At 36.5% G+C, this 25262-nt stretch overlaps 3 protein-coding genes across 5 annotated transcripts; all 3 read left to right on the top strand.

Annotated features, from left to right (window-relative positions):
* The first annotated feature begins 1208 nt into the window (after positions 1 to 1208).
* On the top strand, positions 1209 to 18532 carry LOC110371801 (transcriptional regulator ovo). Of its 2 annotated transcripts, none has more exons than XM_021328192.3 (4): positions 1209 to 1634; positions 14067 to 15793; positions 16113 to 16538; positions 16677 to 18532. In XM_021328192.3, the coding sequence occupies exons 1-4, from the start codon at positions 1472 to 1474 to the stop codon at positions 16860 to 16862; spliced, it is 2502 nt and encodes an 833-aa protein (XP_021183867.1). In that variant the 5' UTR covers positions 1209 to 1471; the 3' UTR covers positions 16863 to 18532. The 2 variants fall into 2 exon arrangements, with proteins under 2 accessions (XP_021183867.1, XP_021183868.1); XM_021328193.3 differs by having other exon boundaries at positions 1218 to 1634; positions 14067 to 15736.
* A 495-nt stretch (positions 18533 to 19027) lies between these two features.
* LOC110371791 (uncharacterized) lies at positions 19028 to 20860 on the top strand. Its single transcript, XM_064036448.1, has 4 exons — positions 19028 to 19834; positions 19932 to 20012; positions 20083 to 20236; positions 20531 to 20860. Exons 1-4 carry the CDS (start codon positions 19043 to 19045, stop codon positions 20785 to 20787), a joined length of 1284 nt encoding a protein of 427 aa, XP_063892518.1. The 5' UTR covers positions 19028 to 19042; the 3' UTR covers positions 20788 to 20860.
* Positions 20861 to 22109: 1249 nt separating this feature from the next.
* Positions 22110 to 24706, top strand: LOC110371835 (uncharacterized). Of its 2 annotated transcripts, none has more exons than XM_049840990.2 (6): positions 22110 to 22271; positions 22355 to 22409; positions 23083 to 23166; positions 23638 to 23682; positions 24149 to 24241; positions 24566 to 24706. In XM_049840990.2, exons 1-6 carry the CDS (start codon positions 22221 to 22223, stop codon positions 24574 to 24576), a joined length of 339 nt encoding a protein of 112 aa, XP_049696947.2. In that variant the 5' UTR covers positions 22110 to 22220; the 3' UTR covers positions 24577 to 24706. The 2 variants fall into 2 exon arrangements, with proteins under 2 accessions (XP_049696947.2, XP_049696946.2); XM_049840989.2 differs by having other exon boundaries at positions 23638 to 23686; positions 24566 to 24614.
* Positions 24707 to 25262: the final 556 nt, after the last annotated feature.

Raw genomic sequence — 25262 nt, 5'->3', positions numbered from 1 at the left:
AGTCTTAAATGAATAATCACTTTCTTTGTACCACGCTTAAGTTGTGGTTAACAAAAAACACTAAAACCCGTTTCTCGGGATTACTACACGGCTATCGGGGAACATAATCTCTTCTTTGGCACCGATAAACCTCTAGATTCTTATCTAAGAATTTGGGTCTTTCTATGAAATTACTTGTCGAAGTCTATTTGTTGCAAACATCTTCATTATATCGAAGCGCGTTAAATGTACACTATGCCCAAAGCGTGTATCCGCTGGTATGGAATCTGCCGGAAATATAAATGGTAAAGAAGGAAGTACATGTATTGTGCTGAGGTGTTCAGAAAACTAAACCGGCATGAGTAATCTGGAAGCGGCATCCTACAAACTAGAATATTGTGCACAACCATAACTGTTAAAGGCGATGCAATAAAATATCCGCCTTGAAGATGGCGTCATGAACATGTGATGTGAATCCCAAAGGCGCCGACACTTCCAGTGCTTCATACATAACAATAGAATTTTTCCCAAAGCCCGTTCAAACAACTGAAGCTGTAAAGTTTATTGACGTTGTTTCATAACTATTTTGTTAATCCCCGTTTCTTTATAGTAATTGCTGTCCGTTGGGTCCCTATTGTTTTGCAAATCTCCCTGTTAATTGAAAGGCTGCCGACAACAGACGCTGTGAGGTCCTACCTGACGTGAAATAGTATTACTGTATGTTAATTAGGTAAGTATGAATATGTATGACCCACTAATTTTAGATTTTAGAAGTATAGTGACCATAAATAATTATAATGGTAATGTTTAGTGTAATATTTCAGTTAAAGTAAGGGAACATAATAAACCTAAAGCTAAAGTTTGTTAACAGTTTCCTTCGATCATGTAAATAGCCGACAAGCTAAACATTGTCAAATATTGGCAGTGGGTAAAGTTGATGAGCTATCATGAGTTTTAGTTTCATGAAAGTAATGTATTGGGTTTAAGATTCAATGAAAAAAATTATGTTAAATTGTGCTAGTTACTTAATCTAAGGTAACATAACGTAAAGCCTTCTAAAAGAAAAGAGAAGTAACAAGAAAAAAAAACAATAGAATGCTAGAACAAAGTGAGATAGAACAAGCAACAACCGGCATACACAAAATAGCACTTTTACTGGTGCGTGTGGCTGTGTGCAAGCGCGGTGGTTGTGCGGAGGTGCCGGTGTGGTTCGGTGCGCGGACGCATGGGGCCAGGCGGGCGGCGCCGGCGCGGGCGGGGGCGGACCTGTTCGGGCAACGGTGTCGCGGGCACCGCACACTAGCTCTCAGTCCTTTCGCAGCGGCCAACGGTACCACATGTGCCGCTAACTTCTACGCACAAAATAAACATCAACAACGCGAGGAAACTTAACGTGCAGTGTGATACGATGCTGATCTGTGAATTTTAAAAGACCAAGTGACATAGACGAACAGAAGGATCGAGTGTATGTAGTGTTGAATAGCGCCCGAAGATGCCGAAAATCTTCCTGATCAAGAAGCGGCTGCATGAGCAGCAACTGGGGTTGCAGGAGGGGCTGGAATTGCTCGCTAGCAAGGCCGACCCACTCTGTCCCGGCTCCCCGCTTGATGATGGCCCCATTGCCCTCCTCTCCAAGAAGGATAAGGATTGCATCGGTAAGTATCCAGGATTTACTGGCTCCTGTTGTATTCACCTCATCTTCATTATTTTTTTAGTTTTATTTTTGTCTATCATCACAACAACAATGCAGTCTTCTATTTTCTTTATTTAGATTCTGTCATTTTGTCATCATTCTTTCTTTCATCCAACCTTGAATTCTTCTGTAACTTAATAATTCATTATTACACTTTCTTCATCTAAAACATCATTTTCATTTGTTTCAAATTTATCCAAGTCGTCATCATTGTCGTTCTGATGTAGCTTTTATTTTTATTTATCATTTCCTTCTTAACGGCCACTTGCTTGCCCAAAAAAAAAGATACTCACTTGAACAGAATCCAGTTCTCGGCTCCGCTCCGCTAACAAATGTCTACCTGCGATCATTTGTGTGTCTTGCGTGATCCTAATCTATCGTTGGTTCTGTCAAATTGAGAGACATGCTTTTCTTCTGCTTGAATGTTATTCTAGGAAGAACTCTTTTAGTATGTGACAAAAATGTTAAGGATTTTTAGGAGGTACATTATATGGTTAGCTATCGTAAATTCCTTAATCGCTTTTTACGTTAAGTATTCTTTATTTTTCTTAGCTGTTCTAAAGTTACAAGTTTTAGCATATTTTGATAACAAAAACATAATCGACAGGTCGGCATCGTCACTGCACATTTTAACGGTCTCAGGTAGTTGTACCAAGCGTGAATCACTGATATAACTGTCGTGTTTTGCGTTTTTTCCCCGAATTGTTTACTCTCATAGATGTGCTAAAACATTGCTAGATATTTCCTTCTAAATTCGAATGTTATCTTTTTTATTCTGAATGGATTTATGACGATACTTGATGAATCCTTTTGCCTACTACTGATCTTATCTGAGGTATTGGCGTCTGTGACTTGAATCCAAAGTAACCACAGGCTACTTGAATAGGTTATTCAAATCAGTACTTTGTTTGGAACCGTTCCAGGGAAATGAGAATTGAAGCTAGACAGCACTTTGTCCTCTATATGTTTTCGTTTCCATAATTGTGTTAGCAGACTTAATTTATGGCACAACTATTCCCAAAGCCATTAAAGTCATGCCGGACAACTTTATTCTCGTCCTTTTTTCATGAACGCCGACTTCTTTAACGTCTGCTGTCTTTCTAAATGAAATTTATGGTTTGATCAAAGGTTAAACTGTTAATTAGAAGTATTACCATGTTTTGTAATAAAAGCTGTTGGCTCGAGGGCTTCAAAGTATGATGGATTCATCACTGGAAATGGTATTGTCGAAAAACGTTTTTGTATGTAATGGAGAGCTACACACGGTACGGGAATTGACCGGATGATAGGTACCGAGGTGTCAATGGTTGCGGGACAATGGCGCGACTTCCGGCCGCCAGCCATCGCCGCTCGCTTTGTATTTAGGTTAGTCACCGCAATCTCGACTGTCATTTCAATATAATTAACTCGAGTGACGTATGTGTACCGTATTTGCATTAATTTTGCTCCGAGTTCAATTACCAAACGATTACTATTGTTTTAAATTTTGTTCTGTTTATTTTTTTCGGTCATTTGTATTACGTCAAGTAGACTACTTAATTCTATAACCAGACGTTTTACCGATTAGCACCTATAAGTTTACTTGCATTGAACTCGATGTAACTGTAGTCGTACATTACAAATCAGCAGACGACGATAAATTACTATAAACGTTTAACATCAACGGTTACGGAATATGTTAAGCGTATAAACAACTTATTATCTAAATACAAAACAGTGAGTCAACGATCACCGTTAACCCGCATGCGGTACTTCGCAGTATAATTTCGAGTTTAAATTTAAAAATAGAGTTCTAAATTACGGATAAAGTAATTACAGGTGTGTTGGCACCTGTGGGTAAAGGGCACGGAGGAGCCCGAAGGTCACCCGACCCCAACCTGCAGCGAAGTGCACTATAAATAAGATGGGGAGCAAGCGGCGCCGGTAGCGATAACTATTGACATTTATTCATTGCCCTCTTTACATTGGCAAATGATAAAGGGAATTGGAAATTATTGCTCAATTATTTTCTTATGTTTTTTACCAGATCGTGTGTAGCGTATTATTTTCTGGTATTTATTTAAACGTGTCTATAAATTTTATTTGTTATGGTAAAATGGAAATAGCAAGTACTTAAAAGTTTTAAAAAACGCAACTGTAGTATAATGAATACGAAAAAAACGCAGTTACTTAATCAACTTTTCTATAATGATTAACACTTAAAAATAATATATTTTTTTAATGCTACGTAGCTCAAAGACGTTCAGTACAAAAGACTTCAACGAGTTGTCGGCCAATCCCGAACCTGATAAAATGTATTTATTGGGGTCAATGTCTACAGGGGTTCTTTTATTAATTAGTTTCTTGATATTAAAAGTTTATATTCTCCCCCCACTCGGATACCCTCCGGCCCCCGCAACGCCTACCGTGAGAACCTTACGGTTAACTTGGCGACCTTCCGCGGTCATTAACAATGCCCGTTACCAAAAACTTGATGAATTATGCAATTCCCACATTCTTGAAACATTATATACCAACGGTAGCAGGTATTTAATTAACGTAATATTAGCAATTTGTTCCAAACTTGTTGAAATTTTATTGCAATTTTAATGCGATTGTAATTTTTATTAAGTTAGTAATAGTCATCGATGTTGGACGATAATAAGGTGTGACGTTACATCGGCCGTCGGTGAATAATTAAGAATGACCCTGCGGTTTGCCGCCGTATCGTGTGCCAATCCGATCTCGGTAGAAAGACGTCAGTGTAGTACGCGCCTACGCATAGTACCTACACTTAACCGTAACGTAAAGTTGATCGTTTAGTAGAAATAATCGCATTCTTACGTCAACTTCTTTAAAGTTGAACAACTATACTGGTCTATCAATATCTTCGTACTAATGACAAGCAATAAGACTTATAATAGTGTAGCTGTTTTATTAACTTCATAGTTAAAAGAACTTATAAACAATTATAATGCAAAAATAATTTCTTTAAAAAAATATTACAATGTACTTTAAAAAAGGTGTTCTCAATATGAAAACTTCACATGTACACCGTAATGGGATACCATAATAACATAATGAGCAAGTACATAACAAACGAACATAATACGTTTAATTAAACAGCCGCAGAATCGTGCGCATTAATTAACATATGCTGTTGACGTTCGCATTAAGGCCAAGGAGTGCGTCGAGATGCACCCAAGTGTAATCTTAAAATATATTGTTCTTAATAACTGTATTGTGGCGAAGATCACGAGGTTTATTTTGATGAATGCCAATTTGGTGCTTTTGTGTAGAACCTTTATTGAAGCATTTTCATTAACACAGGTCATACAATTAATTCTGATCAAGAACTTAAATCTTGATATAACTTGCGCTCAGACTTTTAACCGATTGTCTAAGAATAAGGTTATAAAAATCTATTGTCACCGGATAACTGGGCACCACCCGCGGCTAAATAAATTAATGTATATTTATAGAAACCTATATAAAGTAGAATTGTCTCTAATTTACATCAATGTATCAGAGACACCTTAGCAATAAAGTAACAAATAGTAGTCGTCTAAAAATAGCATAGTATCAAACGCAGACGGTCAAATCCTGAGCGCAATGCAGCCGACAACAAAAACAAAAGCGTATCGCTTGTTGCCATAATATATGTGAACAGTAAATCTGCATCTTTACGAGTTACCAAAAAAGAAGAAACGTATTTCGCCATGTGGCCATGGCTATTGTATCCTTATCCATTGTACTCCAGCTACCTTTTTAAGGTTTTGCCTTTTTAAAGATTGGCGATCATAAAAAAAGCGATTACATTCAGAATAGGCGCACAAAATCTGTTCTCGGAACGACTTTAGATCGTATAATTGTTATTAATGGTATTTCGATCGCCAGCAATGCCACTTACTCGCAAACATTTATATTTAACTGATGTTTTTGTGACAACTCGATTGTTTTTTGCTGAATTCGAGCGTGGCCCCCTGGCTTGCTAAGGGTCAATAGACCTGCTCACATTTCTACAAGTGTACTGGCAGTTTACACGTATTATTGTAACGTTACGGGACCTGTGCAGACCACATATTTAAATAACCAGACTAACATCATAACCTAGACCTCTCGCGATGTCGGTCAAGGCAGGTTCCAAATAAGGCATCCTTTAAGCGCTTAAAACCTCCTTTAAGTACACTCCAACGCATTTCTTATTTCGAAACATAAACCACGAGAATTGCCGAGTACATACTACAAGGAAATTGACTTAAAGAGTCAACATCCGACGGCTCACTTAAGTGACGGTTACTCAAGGGCTTGCCATATTTTTTTTTCTTTTTTTTTACCATAGATGTTGTGCACGTGAGAACTCAGTTTTTCTAGGAATGGTCTCACACATGTCCTGGCAAATATTCCATGGTGATGTGTGATGGATACGGGCGATTTTAATTGCGAAATAACCAGTTTCTACTACCACTTGTGAAGCATCTGCTTTTCTTATGTACTTAGTTGCAAATGGCATGCAATTCCTATGAAAAACTTGCAGCAAGAAAGAAAATGCGGGCCCACTAAATATATATTTATACAAGAATACAGGGAGTCACTGTTTACCAAACTTTGTTTGCAATTTTTGTTTAAAAAATCACGAAGGACAAGTCACCGCTTTTCCTACTTAACTGACACTATGATTCATTGATAAATCTTAGAAATAGTAGGTCGTGGTGCATTAGTCATTTGCTAAGGTTTTTTTATTATAAATCGACATTTAAGCAATTCCTATCTTTTTGCCAAAGATGTGTTAACATTTCACAATAATATGTTAGAATTACACAAATATTCGGCAAATGCATAAATAATTATGTGAAATTATATTATTGCGAGTGCAATCTAACCGCAAAAACATTTTCCAAATGCATGTGTCATTAGTAGGAAGTGCGGGGTCTGCGGGGGTGCGGGGTGGGAGCGACCACAGGCTGTGTCCAATCGCCTATATTGCGGAAACAATAAAACTCGGCGTCGATGCTCTCGAGATTGATATTATAAAATTCTACGAGAATGCCGTCTAAGATAAACCGCAAGCAGTTCTGCGATTATGCGCGCTCTATAGATGATAACGGGAATAACTATACAGAGTAACGTTGAGAAAAATAATATAATTACTACTATTTTTATTAAGATGTTTTTTCACCTAAACAATCCCATCTTTAGTAATAAAGTTGAGCTAAATCATCAAAGCATAAGTAGGTCCGTCAATCACAGAAGAACTAACAGTCTACAAAAACCTAACAAACATAATCAAATACCTAATACCCAAAAACTTAACTGTATTCTGTCTACAATATAAAAATACACACTAATAAACAATTGCGATGTTAAACGGTAATTTCAACAAATACAGACGAGTGACGTAGCTTTGTCCGTCTCGTCCGAGATGGGCGCACGCGCAAACACCGTGCGAATGTGTTCTCAACCACTCGTAGTGTTGCATAGCTTGGGTAAACTGAGAGCACGTGGAACATCTTACTAAAAAAGATGGATCTGTGATTTTAACTGGTATCAGAAACAAGAACTTATATTCCATTTTCATCTTTGAAATTAGAACGGTTCTTGTCCGGCTTAAAATTTATTATCCCTTAAAGTATGTTAATAATGTAGAACGAAGTATTATGATTAAGATAATACCATATTGGTTTTGTTCCATATACCTTGTAGAACACCTGTTTCCGCGAGGAAAATGCACTACGTATTGAAATGGTGATATCTCTTTTTTCCATTTACATTTAAATAACTTCGTATCGTTCAGAGTGTATGCAACATAAAATCAATACTTGTCAAAAGATACGATACGGAATAATGGAGGTAGCGTTAAGTTTATGGTGGATAGATACGTAACGCCTGCGGGTATAGCATTTTCGATAAAACTACATTCGTCATCGAAGCAGCGTCCATTTATCTCGAAACATTTACGACCACCTAGAACAACTGTCACTTTTATCGAAACTTTAAAAATATCGTGTTACTTTAAACAATCCTTTGAAACGTCACTCAAATATTACCGTGTAACAGAAAATACATTTATTATGTAAATAGGACGCAGGAAAAATATGTCGTTAAAAATATAAGTAAAATAAATAGCGAGCGGTTAACCGCGGCTTAAATCTCGATCGTAAGGTCATCTCCTCCATTGTTGTGTCATGCGCAATAAAAGATAATCATTTCGTGTGTTTTGGAGCAATTTGCTGCGGACCGCCCACGACCTAGTACCCGCTACACAAATACATACTACGTACCCAAAGTGACATTTACAACATGTTTTAAGACCAAATAAACATTACACTGGTTAGATTCGCAAAACGTATAGCCAACCCGAAACACACGCCTTCGAAATTTTTATTGGCTTATTATGTGCCTGCATAATGCCAAACATTTTAATTCAAGGATCACTTGACCTATTTAACTGTCCAAAGTTAACATCTCCTTCTGAAAGACACAGAATTTTGAAAGATCAAGACAATGTTAAGTAATACCTACATTATGGATGTATAACGTGAAGGCTATATGTTTTGTTTTATAGATAGTTCAACTCAGATTTGCGCGCGGCCCTATGTGTGCGTCGGCTTGTAAATATACAACTTTCATTTGTGTGACAATAACGTCATCCTAGCATGACGTGTTCTTATCGCTTTTTCTTATGGGTACAGTCGTTCACGAAAATACTAGCTATTCGCGGAGAAATTATTAAGGAGTCAGGTAAAGCGTTTCAAAAAATGAAACAACATTCAAAGCTTTTTATTATTAAATATACTTAGTTTGTCATTATTTTCTCATACCTACGTCTTTTCAAATTGACATTGACAGTATCTAAGAATTAAATACTCCTTACATACCTATTTTCTGACTCGGGGGTACGCGGACAATAAATAAAAGTGTGGACTAAGAATGTAAAAAGAGGTATAATCTAGTATAATAATGTAGATAAACAAAATGTGTGGAGAATTTTAAAAAAATATATTGCTTCTCGTAGTGTCGACCAAAATAAGACGGAAATAATGAAACTCATAAATGAACGTTTAAGTCAAATTGATGAAGGGATGTGGGGTAATACTTATCGACATGTACATAAGAAAAAAGAAGAATACTATAGACATTTTGACATGGAGTCAGAATATATAATTCACCTTGGAGAGTAGCGAATCCGAAAATTCATCATTTGATTTTTTAAGTAGCGATTCATAATCATTATAAATAAATAAACATTAAATTACGTAAGAACTGTTTTTTTTTAAACACCTGTATACAACCCCTAAATAACTGTATTGTACCCGACTGTACCTCTTGTCACGCACACAAAGTCATTGTATATGTACAAGGGTTACCCACACATAAGGCCGCGCGCACGACTGAGTTGAACTTACTATAACTGCCGACCCTTTGAAAATTTGAATAACGGTAATTGTTTAACGGATAAACCAGTAATAAAGTCGATGTTGCCTCCGACAGAGGACAAACGAAAACAAGCTAACCGATCGCCTTCTGAGATACCGGATTTTTTTCTATTAGCTGGTTGAATTAGTTGACTCTAGCCTTGAACACTTCGCTAAACATATTTGGGTCATTAACCCTCGCCAAATCTGGTTGTGATTCACGCCGTGATCAAAATAATAATATAGCGTTGAACAGTTTTTGTGACCGTTCGGTCTGAGAGACAACGTATTAGAATCGGTTTTTTGTGTATCAAAAGAAGTATTGAAAAATACACGGAAGGTTAAATAATTACATTTAGTAGGCGTACCGGGCGTAGGTAGGTAGGTATTCGTATTAGACGGCAACAACTCACGGCTAGATAACGCATGTGCGAACGGAACAAAGGCAGTGCGGGAAAACAATCGTGTTACTTTAACTGCCTTTTCTTCCTTCTTTCAATGTCACACATAACACGTGGATGTTTATGCGAAAATATGTTGAGAGACGATCGTCAAGCAAACTCACTAGCAGCTGTTATGGATCTTAAATTTATCAATGCTACGAGTGTTTGAGACGCCGTCGCAGTGCCTGCAGATCTGCGAGTGTGTAACGCTTACATATGGTCCGAACGGTCCACATGCGGTCGCGCCCACGATAAATAATTCAAAACAAAAAAAATGTCCTTCGGACCGACCTTTTAACCGATTCTTTACCGGGACAAGCGCGGCTCTGCTATATACCGTGTGCTATCGGTACTTATGCTTATGGAAAAAAGGCTTCAACGGAATTTTATGTGGTCTCTGTCCGGAGCGGTTCTTCATAGCTGTCTTACGTTTTATAATGCGTTAAATGCTAACAGCGTCCGATAACCCCGGCCGCAAGGTCATACTAGTCCGCCCCGCTGCCTCGCTAGTTTTTATTAATGCCTCAGGCAAGTTTTACTGCCGCCTCTACATGTGTGCCTTTGTGTGTTCGTGCCTGTGGGCTTACTAATAATTTATCATGTTATATTTTAAATATTTTGGGCACGGCATAAAGGCCATAATCACATGAGAACCTTCTGCACATTATAAATCATGATTCAATTGGCATTTCTGATCCCATCTTATTTCTTACCAAGCTTACAAGAAGTAAAAAGTCAACAGAAAAATTCAGCAAATAGGTACGTATGAAATTCGTGTTTTAGGGAACCTCGTAAAACGTGCAGACACAACAATTGTTTATAGCTAATAAATCAAATAATGTCAGTTTCAAGTACCATCGAAGGTTTAGTTATTGTTACGTATAATTGTAACAGTGTAACATAACAGTTTGAACAGCCCATAATTAATCACTTTAGAATAATATTTTGTCGATGATTAATGCGTCGATAATTACTAGGAACAAGAGTCGTAATGGTGCAAGCCGCAAAATGTGTTAAGGTTATTAATGCTTTACATAGTTACGCCGTGATTGCTTGATATCATTACAATTGTAATTTAATAAGCAGGTATGCGTTACCCAAAACATGCCTCAATAATTGTGGCCAAATACTTATAAACGACCATGAAATCGCAATAAGGCACTCATTATGTCAAATAATTTCTTTGTTTGCAACTTGATAAACTCAATAAATAGAAGTAAAGGAAACTAACAGTCTTAGAACAAAAAGAAAAAGTGTCGTGTGCAGGAAAAACAACAGGAAACAGTTGGACGGATAAGTCAGTATAAGGTTCACTGCGAAGACCACGTTATTGCATTAGAATTCTGCTGATATACAAGGAAAAGAGCTTGATGTGGTAAGCAGTACAATCATAAACAAAAATGGCTCACGCATGTTAGCTCTAAATTGTCTTAGAACAACATGGCCGTTAGAGACTCGCTAATTATTGCCAAAACGCGATGCGGAGAAGGCAGCCGTTAATGGCCAAATAATGAGTGTTCGTATTCAAGGTTGAAGCACAGTGCTCCTCGACAGGAAACACAGAGTAACAGAATAGATATGGACGAGGTAATTACGGGGCCTTGACTTACCGTTTTAGAATAAAAACTGCGCTATTTAAATGTGTAACTCATATATTGTGATTCATGTTACTTTGTTTATTTTAATGGCAGCGAGACATAGCGTTTTGTTTATAACTGTCAAAGACAAGTTGAGCAAAATGAACACATTTAACAAGTTAGGTGTTGACGAGGAAATCCAAAATGAGTCTCGCTTAAGCCAAGTGTTTCTCGAAAATATGTAAAAAAGTGGCAAATGACGCATCAAGCACAAAAACTGAGAGCATAATATATCAATCAACAAATATGACGTCAGCAAAAATCGCTAACGGTGATCATTTAAGTGCTGATATAACCGTGACCATGAGAGGAGACGATGTACGGTAACGCGGACAAGCTGCTAACATATGTGTATGGAAATAACATACTAACGCGAAAATCATTGAAATGAATTGCCAATGTATTAATTATTTTGCTGTTTGTTAACATCCGTATTTCTGGCATTTAGACGACCTCTCAATAAGTGTTAGCAGGGAACATTGCCGAAGCTAAGCGGATCTACGCGCACGCATATTAAGAAATTAATATTGATCATTTATAGTTTCGCATTAAATTCTGGCAAAAGGAGCCCAAAGCACATTTATTTATTATTAGGCACATAGATTAACATAATTTTAAAACCATTTCTTATTCTATTTATATGCACTAATGTTAGCAGCAGTTGCACTTGGAATACAAATCATGAAGTTAGTCTGGTTTCGAAATACCAAATGCATAGCGCGAAAATGTGATTACCTATTGCATTTTTGGTACCTTATAAAGCCAAAGCTAATTAGGAACGTGAACTGAATTCTATTCAAATTTTAAAGTTCAATAGATTGCCTTTTAATGAATATTCAATGAACAACAAATACTTTGCTAGGTATATTAGGGTACCACCTTTAATTAAATATAGGTACTACATAAAAGATCAGTCACTAAACTTGTATAATCCTACTTATACCTACAAAAAACAGTGCACGTATATGATAATTACGGTAAATTCCAAAACCTATATCAAAGTAAAAAGAACAAGACTGTTTGTGCTAAATGAATTCGGCTTCAGCGCGATAAACTACCAATGCTAATTAACTTAGGCATGTTTATACCTAGGAACGTTTATTTCTGTAGTAGGTAAACCGATATTTTGTTACAGTTGATACTGTAACACAACCTTGTCTAGAGGGCACTGCAAATGTTACTAAGATCCTTCATAGAGTGAGCATCATTTTTCTTTCGATACTTCTTCAACTACATAGCTGGTACATTCATATACTTACTAGCACTACACCCTATGAAAAGACATATGAACTACATTAAAAATAAGTTCGCTCAACTATTTTTTATAGGCGTAAAGATGCTAATACACATTGAGACATACCTCAAACTGCTATAATGTATCTCTGTCACACATTTAAAACGTTATCATTTCCATCTTGACCATATAAAGCGTGCCGGCTACGGCATTCCACTCCATCTGCAGCGAATTTTATTCCAAATTCGTGAGCTATTTCAAAGTCGCGACGTTATTTTTTACAGTGCAATATCTTTGATGTGTATTTACATTCTTGAAGAATAACATTAATCGTTAATGTTGTCCAAAACCCTTTTATGTACTACATAGTGTCAGGTTGGCCAATTGGCCATCGCTCAAATATGTATAACCAGCTACCTAGCTAATCGTAGAATTTGTTTCAACTGTTTATTTTTCAATTTAACATTCATGGTCTCAATAATTGACGTAACCTTTAAATCGTTTTTTATTAAGTCCCTATTTAAATGCTCATTTCAACACTTTAGAATCAATAATAATCCATTATCTGTCCCATTTACTGCTCATGCAAAACGCATGCAGTAATTGCTTTAAAGACTGCATTATAATAAATTATTCAATGTCCCTTGTAGGTCAAAGCTTGCCCAATAGCAAAGGGACGGCTTATGGGCAGTTCTACGAAACCGACGAACGAATGAGCGTAGCGGACAAAAAGCAAACATAAAATATTTACGAGGCTTAAGTGCCGCTATAAACTTTGTCAACGCACACAGCTCAAAATATCCTTTTTCAAAATGAAATGCAATACAAAATTGTGGCCTATGGGCGATGAGATTCAAAATGAGAGTCCACGTTTCACGCTCGGCCGCGCAGACGCATACAATTACAAGCTCATACAAAAAAGAGCCCCAACAATGCACAGGCATCGTCCTTGGGTCCCTAACAAAAGCCGAGAAAGGGCAAAGAAACTCGTTTGGCCCAACCTTGGGACTTTCACTAACTACCTACGCGCATTTTGCTATAATAGGGGAGTTTTTTTTCTGTAGTCATTTCTACTTCCTTTTAATTTTGGGATTCACTTTTATTGAAAGGCGTTGCATAACTAATTGTCTTAACAATTTAAAATTCGTTTTTTTTCCTACTCTCGGTGTATTTATAGCGAGTAAACGTATTACGAGTACTCTTATTTTATGATTAACCAAAGTAAAATGATAGAATAAAAACAGCAGAGAAACATGTAGTAATGACCAAAATATTTAGTTCAGACAAAATTACTAAAACAGCGGTCAATGGATAGGAGATTTGGGTCGAGATTGATTTTTTCACTGCTGTTTGTCGTGTGCGTCAATTACAATAATGCGACAAATACATACAAAAACATATACTCACACATACAACCACGTCAGCTTGTATGTGGAGGCGAGTATTACCGTTATGGAGGCACATACCAGTGACGTCAACGAGGCCTCATGCCTCCGACGCCACATGAATACGTTAGTCAAAAGCCGAGGACAAATAGTTACTATTTTATTATAACTCGTTTTGTCTCGATTTCTTAAATAAATTGGATACCTTCATTCACACCATTACAAGTTCTTTAATGTTCAACAGTTTATTAATATCTTAAAATTTCGTAATTTATTTATAATTATTTTTTCTCTGTTCCAGAACGAGATGTGTTCGGTGAAAGCAATGGAGCAAAAAGTGCAAGAGATAAACGTTCAAAAGAACCCAGATTTGTATCATCGATATTGGGAGGCGATGTCCCATATGGCAGTCACAGAGGACACGTTCTTACACAAGCAGAACGTAAACAATACTTGCCTGTCTTAGCAAAAGATAAGAAGAAGGATGACAAACCTCTGATAAAAGAAGAAAAGGATACCCTAGATAGTGATCCAGTTGTGCTACCCTCCAGGAATACTCCATCCCCGGAATCAGCACCTTCTCCTGGCATTGATAACAGTGTAACGTGCCAAAAAGTGTCAGTTATACAAAGAACACCCTCACAATCACAATTCCGTGACGGAAAGAAAGAACTATCTGATGTTAGTATTCCGCAAACATTGCCCACACCTGAACCAGAACAAGACCAGCCCATTGACTACGTTATTGCGAAAAAACGTGGTGAATCAGAAGACGAAGAAACTGAAAAGAAAATAAGGGAACAAAGAAGAACGAGCAGCTCTAAAATCGCGAATGGAATTTTGGCTAGGCCATCTTTTGTCCTTCGCAATTGCCCAGCGAGTAAAGTACCTGGTATTATCAATGCTGCAGCGGGTCATGGTCGATCAACCGGTAACACTGGTTCAAGTGGTAGTTCACAAAGCAGCGGCGGATCTGGAAGTTTCAGTTCTGGCGGTGGTGGAACAGCGCCCTCATCTGGCGGTGGTGGAGCGATAGGGGGTGGATCTGGAAGCGGCGGAAATGGCCGTGATGGTCGGTCTAATTACGGACCAAACAGCCCACCTACAGGCAGTCTTCCTCCCTTCTACGAAACATTAGGACCATCCACGAAAGGTGGTCAAAACTCATTTAATGCCAATAGCAATTTCTCTAATGAATTCAACATAATCAATGGATTCAATATGGACTGTGAAAATAACGACAATGCTACAAACTTCCCAGAACAAAGTAAACAATATTCGTTAATGCAAAATGCTCACTATGGATTAGCATTAAAAGATGAAGAAATAGATTATGAAAGCAAATTAGAAAATATTGGCGCTATTGGCAATTATGGAAGCAATTTTGATGAGTCAATGGTTGTTGATATGGGTGAAGACGTAATAGACAACTATCAATTCGCTAATACATTGACATTCCCTGGACCAAATGAAGCGATTTTAGGAAGTCTTTCCGATTCGGCTGAAGACTTCGCTAGTTTACTAAACAACCACGTTGAATCAATCACAGATTCTGATATAAGAGAATCGTCATCAATAACGCCAGATTCAGTACACAATCCTGTTGATATTGAATCATTAGCAGAACAAGTTAATTTAAGTAGACAATACTATGAAAAAGCCAACTATTTAGCATTCGCTAGCCAAGAAAACCAGGGTTCCTCTTACAATTTCGCTAAGGACAGGCCAGATTTATTGATGCAACTGAACCCAGCGCTTCTACAACATGGGGAAGGTCAAATGCAACAATTACAAATCCACGTACAACTGCAACAAAGACAACAAATCCTGTCACCTGGCTTCCCCTTCACTAGTCACCCTTCTCTGGACCTGGACTCGCCGACCGGCACTTCGCTGCCGTCGCCTGGCGGGAACAACTCGCTGGACGGAAGCAGTCACATCGAGAACGCGTCCCTCAGTCCTGCAGCTGCTGTAAGTCTCAAGAAAGCCTCTGCCGGAGATGGCAAAATTCAAATCTTGCAACAAAGGGTAAGCATTATTTGATTTTAAGGCGAAGCTTTAATACATTTCCTTTCTTCTATGTCGTCTTGTGTAAAATAAAAACGACATAGAAGTTGTAATAAAATAAATTTTATTTTATTACGCCGAGCCTAAATCAACTTATGCTTTAACTTTTTGCATTTGAAATTGTAGTTGTGTCACAATAGAAGTAAGCTCAGCCTTATAATTCAATAATGAATTTCTACCTTTTCTTTTGGCACAATACCCTTTTCGAAGCACATTTTCACTATCTTCACCTTTTATGTCATTAGAACCTAAGTCTTATAATATGTCTGTTTCATTACAGTTGGGTCTACCAGCAGAGCTCCCATTGGAATTCATAAATGGTGGACACGGTGTCAAAAATCCTTTGGCGACAGAAGCCAATGCAAGACAAAGGGAAGAAGAAAAGAACAAACAAGTATTAGTCAGCGAAGACGATCCAACAAAGTTCGTGTGCAGGGTGTGCTCGAAGAACTTCAGTTTACAGAGGCTTCTGAACCGACATATGAAATGCCACTCAGACGTGAAAAGATACTTGTGCACTTTCTGTGGCAAAGGCTTCAACGACACGTTCGATCTGAAGAGACACACGCGGACGCACACCGGTGTCCGACCCTACAAATGTAACCTCTGCGAGAAATCATTTACCCAAAGATGCTCTCTGGAATCCCACTGCTTGAAAGTACACGGAGTCCAACATACTTATGCATACAAAGAAAGGAGGACTAAGGTAATTATAATTTGGCATTTATACTCCGGTTTATATACTTACATTTATTTATAAATAATTGTAATCATATGGAATCTACTAAATTATCAGACGTTTTCTCACAATCGCAACTAATAAAAACTTCTTTATTAATTCCAGATGTACGTGTGTGAAGAATGCGGACACACAACATCTGAGCCAGAGGAACACTACATGCATCTAAAGAAACAGCACCCCTACTCGCCAGCGCTGCTCAAGTTCTACGACAAACGGCACTTCAAGTTCACTAACGCGACGTTCGCGAACCAGCTACTAGGACAGCTGCCAATGCCAGTACACAACTAAATATACGTTAATGATAATTTCATAACTGTTATAATTAGTACTTGCAATCATTAAGGACACATTTGTGCTATTGATCAAACTATACATGGACATAATGGGCATTTCTCTTTTTACAATGCATAACTACTGCGTCCAGTACATCAGAACAATTTGTCTCTAATGAATACAAGTCTCAAACAACAGGTACCAATTAAGGTATCGGATTTTTTCAACAACATGGTCCATCAAATCTAATGAATATGGCATATTAAATGTACTTAACATTTTACGAATTTATTCCGTCCGTTTTTAAACGTTTACAATGTTTAACTAAAATCCCAGTTTTTAATTTAGTTCAATTGAGCCTGCACACTCGAAATTTTTCTTAGTTATGTAATTGATTTGTCTTCCAAACTACTATTGTAGACATTCCGTGTTTTAGGAAAATACAGGTTATTGTATTTTACTACGGAACAGTATCCATGTTTTGTTCCATTGAAAAAATACCTTAATTTTTTAACAGTCAACGTGAAATAATCCACTGGCCTATAGATAGGCATGACTGCAATTAAAAAATCAAAGTATCGGGTATTATGTGCAATCTTTGGTGATGGTACGGGATTAGATATAAGTTTAGTATTAAGTTAGGTTAAAATAGGTTTAGTCCGATTGTCTCATAGATATCGATTGTAAGTTTCATTTCAAACCAGCCAGGGTAGACAGGCGAGATTATTGTGATGACGATGGAGATAAGTGGATGGTGCTAGATAAGATGTAAACGTCGCTGACTTGAAATGAAACGATTTATGGATCGGATGACACTTCTTGTCCGACTCATAAGCTAATATCAAAGCTTTTATGCTTTGGTATAAAATAAATCCACGGTAAGGAATCTCTTTCCTCGTTTTAGTGATACTAGCTCCTAATTATTTCTCAAATTAATAACACAAATTATGTCACAATTTTAATTTGTATTGTAACTATAGAAAAATGTTATGTTTGTTTTTTGTTTTGTACTTTAATAAAGTCCAAATTTATTAAATTCGATAGTGGCGCCCCGTAGCGGCGTCACAACATGTCGTACCAAGTTGAACTGCATTTCTAGAAGTATTTATATTATTTAAATTAAAATATTGATCGGTTACAGTTTGTGCTGTGAGTGTGTGTGAGAATTATGTATTGTGTAAATGTGTTATTTAATGCGTCAATTGTTATAATTTTAATAAGACATCAAGGTCGCCTTGATGAAGCGCTTCCGAGTTTTTTAAAGAGGGTATAAAAGACTATGATGCTCAATTGATACATTTGCGCTTTCACAGCGAAGCTTGTGGATAAATTAGGTCCTTAAAGATTTGTAAATATGTCTAAATTTAGAAGATAGTAGTAAAATTTTGAGAAATTAATAATACCTAATTATGTTAGTAGTACCTACTTAGCATTTATGAGATTTTTTAAAAAGATAATTGTTATTTTGTACAATTTGGGAAGATTGAATAGATCTGAAATTTTATATTGGCTTATCATTGGTCGATGCGTCGACGGCGGTCCGTAACAATTGTGATAGCGCAATGCCTTCGTTATACATACTTGTCTGTTGCATTTATTAGCATTTCGATACAATTTCAAACTGTATTTTAGGAAACAAACAATTTGTTACTCTGTATTGATAAGCAATATATCATCAATAAAAACTTTTTCGTTTCATTCCTTGTACCTGCTCCAACATTACAAAACAGTGAGCTGATCTTACTGTGGATTACAAGAATGTGGGCCAGCAATTAACCAAAAGAAATTAAAGATTACAATTTAGGCCTCCCAACGTCTTCTGAGATCTTGGTGTCCTGAGTCGGATGTCTATCAAAACAAAAGTAATATTTATCCAATCATAACACTATTCATTTTTAAAACAACGAAACAGCAATAAATATTATATAACTGGAAATAACTCAATATTTTATCAGCAGTCACAACTTCCAACAATTATAAAAATACAAATTCAATTAAATAAAATATGAGGCGATGGGCGTAAGTTAACATTAGGTCAAGTTAATAGTCAGTTTGATTTACCCGAGGGTGTCATTAACCACCCCTAATTCTACCCCTGGGCTTTCTGGATAAACATTAGGACAACAATCTAATAGATATCACATACGCAGTACTAACTATAACTTCGAAGAATCAAGACATATTTTAACATCGAAATGGATGTGGCTGTTAGAAATTCGCTGATGAAAGATTATGTGAAAAAATTCTACACGATTTTTCGAATACTGGAAGTGACTGGGTTTTGTCGGTTTATCATAAGAAAGGGCAAGATTGTCGAAAGAAACAGGGGTACAAACTTGTACAACATCTTCGTTCTGATATTTGCTAACTCCAGTGCCAGTTATCTTTTGTGGTTCTCAAACCCTACGGAAAAGTACCTCAGTCTGGTGGAATATATAGCAATCATCCATTTCACGGTTTTTGCTAACCTCCTCATATCTGATATTACCTTCGGTGACAGATACAGCGGACTAGACCTGATTCTTAATAATATAGAAATCGATACGTTACTCGGAGCTGAAGAAACAGATTTTATGCGAGAAATATCAATCAAGTTGTACAGAGTTATTGTTATTGCGATAGGATTTACTCAAGTGTTCGTGGTAGCTTACATGTATTATGTTTTCCACGTATCCATCGCGATACATGTTGTAGGCAGTGCGTATTTCCTGTGGATATTTTTCGGCTATGACGAATTTTGCTTCTTTATTTATTTATATTCGTGCCTCACCGAAAGGGTTCGGTTCTTGAATGTAGCTTTAATCAAAATAACTAAGATCAAAACGGAATACATACCGAAACAAATGCTTTTTCACAAGATATTATGGAAGGATGAATTTGATGAGCGAGTGACGTTCCACACTAGATCCGACACAAAAGATTTTTGTATTGTTCTTAAAATGATTTTTGATCAACTACGACGGATTGAGAAATGTTTCAGTTTTGCGGTGAGCTATGTTCCTATCGTTGTAGACTATAACCGTATATATGTAGATTTACTTATTAAATTCAATGGTAGCTATTAAAATCTTTCCATCTTTTCAGCTCGTTTTAGGTGCGGTAACCGTTGCAATTGGTTCTATGGTAGCAGTTCAAACGGTCATCATGTATATTAAAACTTCAGAAGTACGTATCTACATTAGACCCAGAAATACATTTCATTTGATTTGAATATTAACTCATTATAATGTTCCAGACAATGATTATACGGGGGACCGCTATGCTAGGCTGGTCAGGAGCGAGTTGGTTCCACCTGCTTGTAATAAGCTTCCAGTCTGATTTGTTCTTCAGGCAAATAGAACAAACGAAGCTCATTTGCGCTTATATACAGTTGAAACCGAACAGTCCAGGTATACAATAGCCTTTAAAATGCAATATATACATTTTAACAATTGAAACATTGTTATAAGTATTATGTAATAAACCATATTCAACATAGCAAAACTGAAACTGAAAGAATTTCCCCAAATATTTTTTTATAAGAGCGACAACGCACTAAGATTTCGACAATAGGTACCTACTACCTATTCATTTACGTACAATTATCCATTACGGACCGTAATTTACGGTTTCTGTAAAATGAACTATGCAAATCAGTAAATGTATTTCATAATAATGTATTTTAATGTTCTATTTTTTTTCAGTGGAGATTTTAAAACTGACGAAAGACATATTGAACCTTTTGGAAGTTCGCGATGCCCGTGTATCAGTATACGGCATGTTCTCTTTCAACACTGGTTTGGTGCTGAAAATTGCAGCTTCAACCTTCGTGTACATCACAGTTCAACTTCAGCTAGCTTTTCCCAATTTAAGAGAAGTGCACAAAATTCAAAATGTCTCTTTAACTCCCCCCGAGTTTGATTTCGATCCAAAGAAAGTGAAGGAATTTTGGTTCCTGTAAAAAAAATCTACGTTTACTGTTTCACGAAAATAATGTACTAGAATAAAATAGAAAATTCAATTGTGAGTTTAACTCTTAGAAGACGTCAAAGAATAAAAAAATAAATAATAATCAATATCGTTTTATTCCCTACTTTAACACATCTTAACGAAATTAAAATCTAGGATGTTTTCTTGGATTTCAAAGAGGATTTTTATTTAGGACTCAAGTCAATCAATCCGTTTCTATATAAACTGTAGGTACAAAATGTGTTATGTAACTGAAATAAACTACTCGTAGAATTGTTTGTTGATTAACTACTTACAAGGAAATAAATATTTTTCAGTCCTGAATGTTCTAGATCATTGTCTTTGTTATGTTCACCTTATGTAAATTTTGGGTATTTCTCTCATACAAATTGCTAGACAACTAAAGTATTTTGTTTATTCAGATATGTTGATGTCACTAATGCGGACGTGTGAAGAATAGTTTGAAAAGCGTAAAATTGAACGACGCATCTAACAAGCTACCTTCCTGAACATAAGATGGGTTCATAATAGATGTTTTTGTAGCAATACTTTTAGTAACTTTTATAAGCAGTTTTGATCATGTCTAGAAAACTGACACATCTACCTGTAGTTTGATTAAGAAGGACGCTGCAGTTTTTTTTTTGTGCTAAGTGTATTGGTAACTCTGAAATAGGAGCATCATATTACTGGGTCTTACATAATTTACTTTCCGCATAAGATTTTTCTCGAATTTAAATCATCATTATTCTCTATTTATTTTACTTCCATCGGTATTTCCCTATTTGTATTTTGCGACTAGTATGTAAATAATCACAGTACGATTGAAAACGACTCGCGGGAGTATTTCCATATTGTGACAAACAGCGTGAACTGAACTTTATTTTGCTAAATATACGTAATTAGCGAACACGGCTCGAATAATGAAAAAACCGCCTAAGTGCGAGACGAGTCTCTCGTGCCGTACGGTTCTGTATTATATTTTAGTTGTTCGACTTTAAACTAAAAAATTGACCTAAACATTGTTCTGATGTTATTCGAACTGATGTTTCTTAAATCCGAGTGACTGCTACCAAGATCTCTATAAGCCTCAAGTCACAGATAAAAGAAAGGTGTGACAAAAACAAATTCAAAATAGAAATATGGTATTTTTAAGAAGATTGATTTGTTCACTGTGGAACCCTAAAAACAGACAGTGAGTGATCCCTTCACAAAACTTAGTGTCGAAGGTAATGACAAACAATTTAACATTTGAATACCATTTACCAAAACCTTTGTCCAAACTGCCGTATATCCATATTTAAACAAATGTGTACGTATTACTTCAGCTTATGGCATCATATATAACACGGATTATTCTTTGGCCAAATTAGTACGCAATTGGACTAGAATCGTTTCACTTGTGAAGGAAATTTAATATTGAGAAACATGAAGAGCGCGCTAGCTTTTCTTATCGTTGGTGCAGTGTTGGTGTGCGTGGTAAGGAACTTGATCCTGACAGTATGTTAATAGGCATATTATTAGCTAATGAAAAATATTTAATGTATTTTGTTTGTATATAGCATGCCAGGCCGGCTGATGACCCAGCTGCCGCGGCGACTACACCCGCTGGTGCCAGTAAGATAATTTTAATTTATTAAATAGATTTTAACTGATTTGTGTAAACGTGCAACGTTAATATTTCATAAATTTTCAAGAAAACAATATCTTGACATAATGTGTTATGTAAGGTATTTTCTTTCAAAATTCATATTCGGTAGTGAGGTTTCTATTCATTTATTCTTAGACAAAAATAGTTTTATATTCACAACGCGTAATTTATAGGAACGGGACAAAGTCATACGTTTAGGAATTTAAATGCATTCATTCCCTTCGTTCTTGTTAAGTGGCTATCTAATATTCTGTAGTTCAACCTACGACCTGTAGATACCTAAGTTTATATCTATTCTATGTGCAGCTAAAATTATCTATACTTCTATACTAATATATAAAGAGGAAAGCTTTGAGTGTATGTTTCTGCGTATGAATGGAATAATATAGGCTCTTGAACTACTGAACTGATTTGAATAATTCCTCCACTATTAGGAAGCTACACCATCGGCTTGGCTATGTTTTATCCGGCTACTGTATTAAGTTTCCCCGGGATGCGGTAATTCCGCTAACATGTGTAACATCTAGGCATTCAGTAACAGAATATTGACCTTTATCGACACATTCTATCAAGGAATGATGTTTTAGCAGCCTATGTATTAATGTATTTTTTATTTATTTATCTATGTATTTATTACAGCAACCCCAGCTGCACCCGCGGCGCCTGCAGCCACCCCTGCAGCCCCTACCGCCCCTACAGCACCCGCAGCTCCTGCAGCCCCTGGTAAGTAATCTTAATATCTCCCTAGAGTATTGCAGTGTTATGCCGTTCCCAATAATCTGTCTACTTGCTGTCGAGCTTAGGTATTGGAGATAGGAATATGACGTTACTTGTATGTGGTTAATGCCAAAATTATATCTCTAGTAAGCAAATTAACAGATAGATTGAATATTAAAAATAGCCGTTAGATACCAAACTAATTGAGGAAGGCTGCAGGATATTTTTTGTACATAAGTTCCCACGGGACGCGGTTGTCTAGCTAACTAGTCATACTAATAAAAGTCGCAAGAGTCAGTGCAGGTTTGAATATCAGCCGTGAAATCGAAGATTCTAAACTAAATGAATTTTATAGGTGCCTGCATATAACATTAAGTATAATCTGCAGTTTAATAGGTACATAAGCGTGACATGGAACAACTTCCTCAAACAACATAAAATATGAACTACGTCCTAAATGCATTTACTTCTTCGTAGATGCAGGCGCAGCAACTACTCCAGCGACAGATCCTCAACCAAATTGTAAGTAAGTTATAAAATTAATACTTACTATAACTTAGGATTAAATCTACATATGTACTATGACCAGCTACTCTGACAGTCCATAATATTATAATGTTTTAAGCATTAACCGGGCTACCTTAAAAAGGGATCTACATAATACGAAACGCCTAATCCATATTTGTGTCTACCTGACTGACTGTGCCCTATTCCTTGTCCATTATGATTGAGACTTGCCATAGGCAGCACCAGTCCAACATATTTTCAACAAGCTGCACAACTGTAGCTCTAATACACTTAAGGAGCTCATAGCTAAGTATCAAACGAACAAGACAACGTTAACTCTGTATTCGGATAGACAGTCCCTCCATGTAAATCACTTTTACTTAGCTACATGCGGTCACACTGGATGCCTACCCCAAATATATTTGGAAAAGGATAGGCAGGTGACTCCTACACTAATATGAACAAAAAATAATAATTTCAGCAAACATTTTCGTGGACCTCATCACCAAGGGCGAAGAATTTGGAAAGACGCTTTTCGAAACCCCTATCAAAGTCGCCGGGGGTTTCCTCCAAAGTAAGTAAACTTACTTTATTTTACTACAATTTTAAAAGCTGGTTATCACATTTTGTAAGCCTTGAAACGTCTAACTAGATGGCTATCTAATTAAAATATATTTAAAAGCTAACGATCGCAAGCTTACATAAGAAATTAAAATTTTTAAACTTTTGAAGAATCCTTAACTGAATACGTCATAAAAACCGTTCAGCTAATTTTGAGATGTCACTAAACAGCGCGAAGCGGCCTTTATTGTATGAAATGTACCGATAGATATAAGGACCTATTTAACCTTATGATGTTGTAGCATAATTATTAAAAACATTATTTACTCTGTTTCAGCATGGGGATAGGAAAATAAGCAGCAGCAAGAGAATGATTACTTCTACATAAAAATTCACAAAATTATAATTTGCTGAAAATTAATTCAAATTTTGAATTGTAGCTCCACCTGTGGTCAAATAAATATTTAAGTACTATCAATTTGAGACTGTTCCTTTTATTGCCTTTCTCCCACGGCGCTTATAACAAAATATTGTTTTTATTAATTAATCTAAAAACAAATTGGACTCAGGATTCTTGGATCAATTTTACCATGTCGCGCAAATATTAAGAAAACAAATGCCTACTCCCTGAACTCTCGTATATAGCCATTGCTTCAAACGTGGTTAGTAATTGACTTAACTCTATAGTTAAGAAAAAAAGTAGTTGGCAGGCTAATTTGGCAGTCTCTGCCAATTAAGACAAATTAATTAAGTGTAGAACAATATTTACCCCAGAGGCAGCTACTGTCACACCTTCGTTTTTATAAAGGTTGTTTGTGTGCATACCTTACAGTTGGTATGAATGGCAGACTACTACCAAGTTAGTTAACGCTAGCTTTGGAAGATATAAAAAACACTTAACTGTGTTTATACAATTGGCTGGCGGTCACTGGTTCTTGGGCTATATTGTACGCGTATTTACATACAAATAATAACCATCTACTTAGGTACTTACTCCGTTTCACTTATTAGTTGAGCTCCGACGTTGCACGCCT

Source organism: Helicoverpa armigera, chromosome 10 (assembly GCF_030705265.1).
Source record: "Helicoverpa armigera isolate CAAS_96S chromosome 10, ASM3070526v1, whole genome shotgun sequence".
Lineage (NCBI taxonomy): Eukaryota > Metazoa > Arthropoda > Insecta > Lepidoptera > Noctuidae > Helicoverpa > Helicoverpa armigera.
Note: the sequence above shows the minus strand (reverse complement) of the source record. Positions and strands in the feature narration are given on the sequence as shown.

What these genes read in the sequence shown, in the direction of transcription:
- LOC110371801 (XM_021328192.3), top strand. Translation starts at nt 1,472, where the DNA reads ATGCCGAAAATCTTCCTGATCAAGAAGCGGCTGCATGAGCAGCAACTG. An exon ending in TTCAAATCTTGCAACAAAGG is followed by an intron (nt 15,794 to 16,112) that starts GTAAGCATTATT and finishes GTTTCATTACAG; the next exon opens with TTGGGTCTACCAGCAGAGCT. An exon ending in ACAAAGAAAGGAGGACTAAG is followed by an intron (nt 16,539 to 16,676) that starts GTAATTATAATT and finishes TATTAATTCCAG; the next exon opens with ATGTACGTGTGTGAAGAATG.
- LOC110371791 (XM_064036448.1), top strand. Translation starts at nt 19,043, where the DNA reads ATGGATGTGGCTGTTAGAAATTCGCTGATGAAAGATTATGTGAAAAAA. An exon ending in AGAAATGTTTCAGTTTTGCG is followed by an intron (nt 19,835 to 19,931) that starts GTGAGCTATGTT and finishes CCATCTTTTCAG; the next exon opens with CTCGTTTTAGGTGCGGTAAC. An exon ending in TGTATATTAAAACTTCAGAA is followed by an intron (nt 20,013 to 20,082) that starts GTACGTATCTAC and finishes ATAATGTTCCAG; the next exon opens with ACAATGATTATACGGGGGAC.
- LOC110371835 (XM_049840989.2), top strand. Translation starts at nt 22,221, where the DNA reads ATGAAGAGCGCGCTAGCTTTTCTTATCGTTGGTGCAGTGTTGGTGTGC. An exon ending in GTGCAGTGTTGGTGTGCGTG is followed by an intron (nt 22,272 to 22,354) that starts GTAAGGAACTTG and finishes GTTTGTATATAG; the next exon opens with CATGCCAGGCCGGCTGATGA. An exon ending in GACTACACCCGCTGGTGCCA is followed by an intron (nt 22,410 to 23,082) that starts GTAAGATAATTT and finishes TATTTATTACAG; the next exon opens with CAACCCCAGCTGCACCCGCG.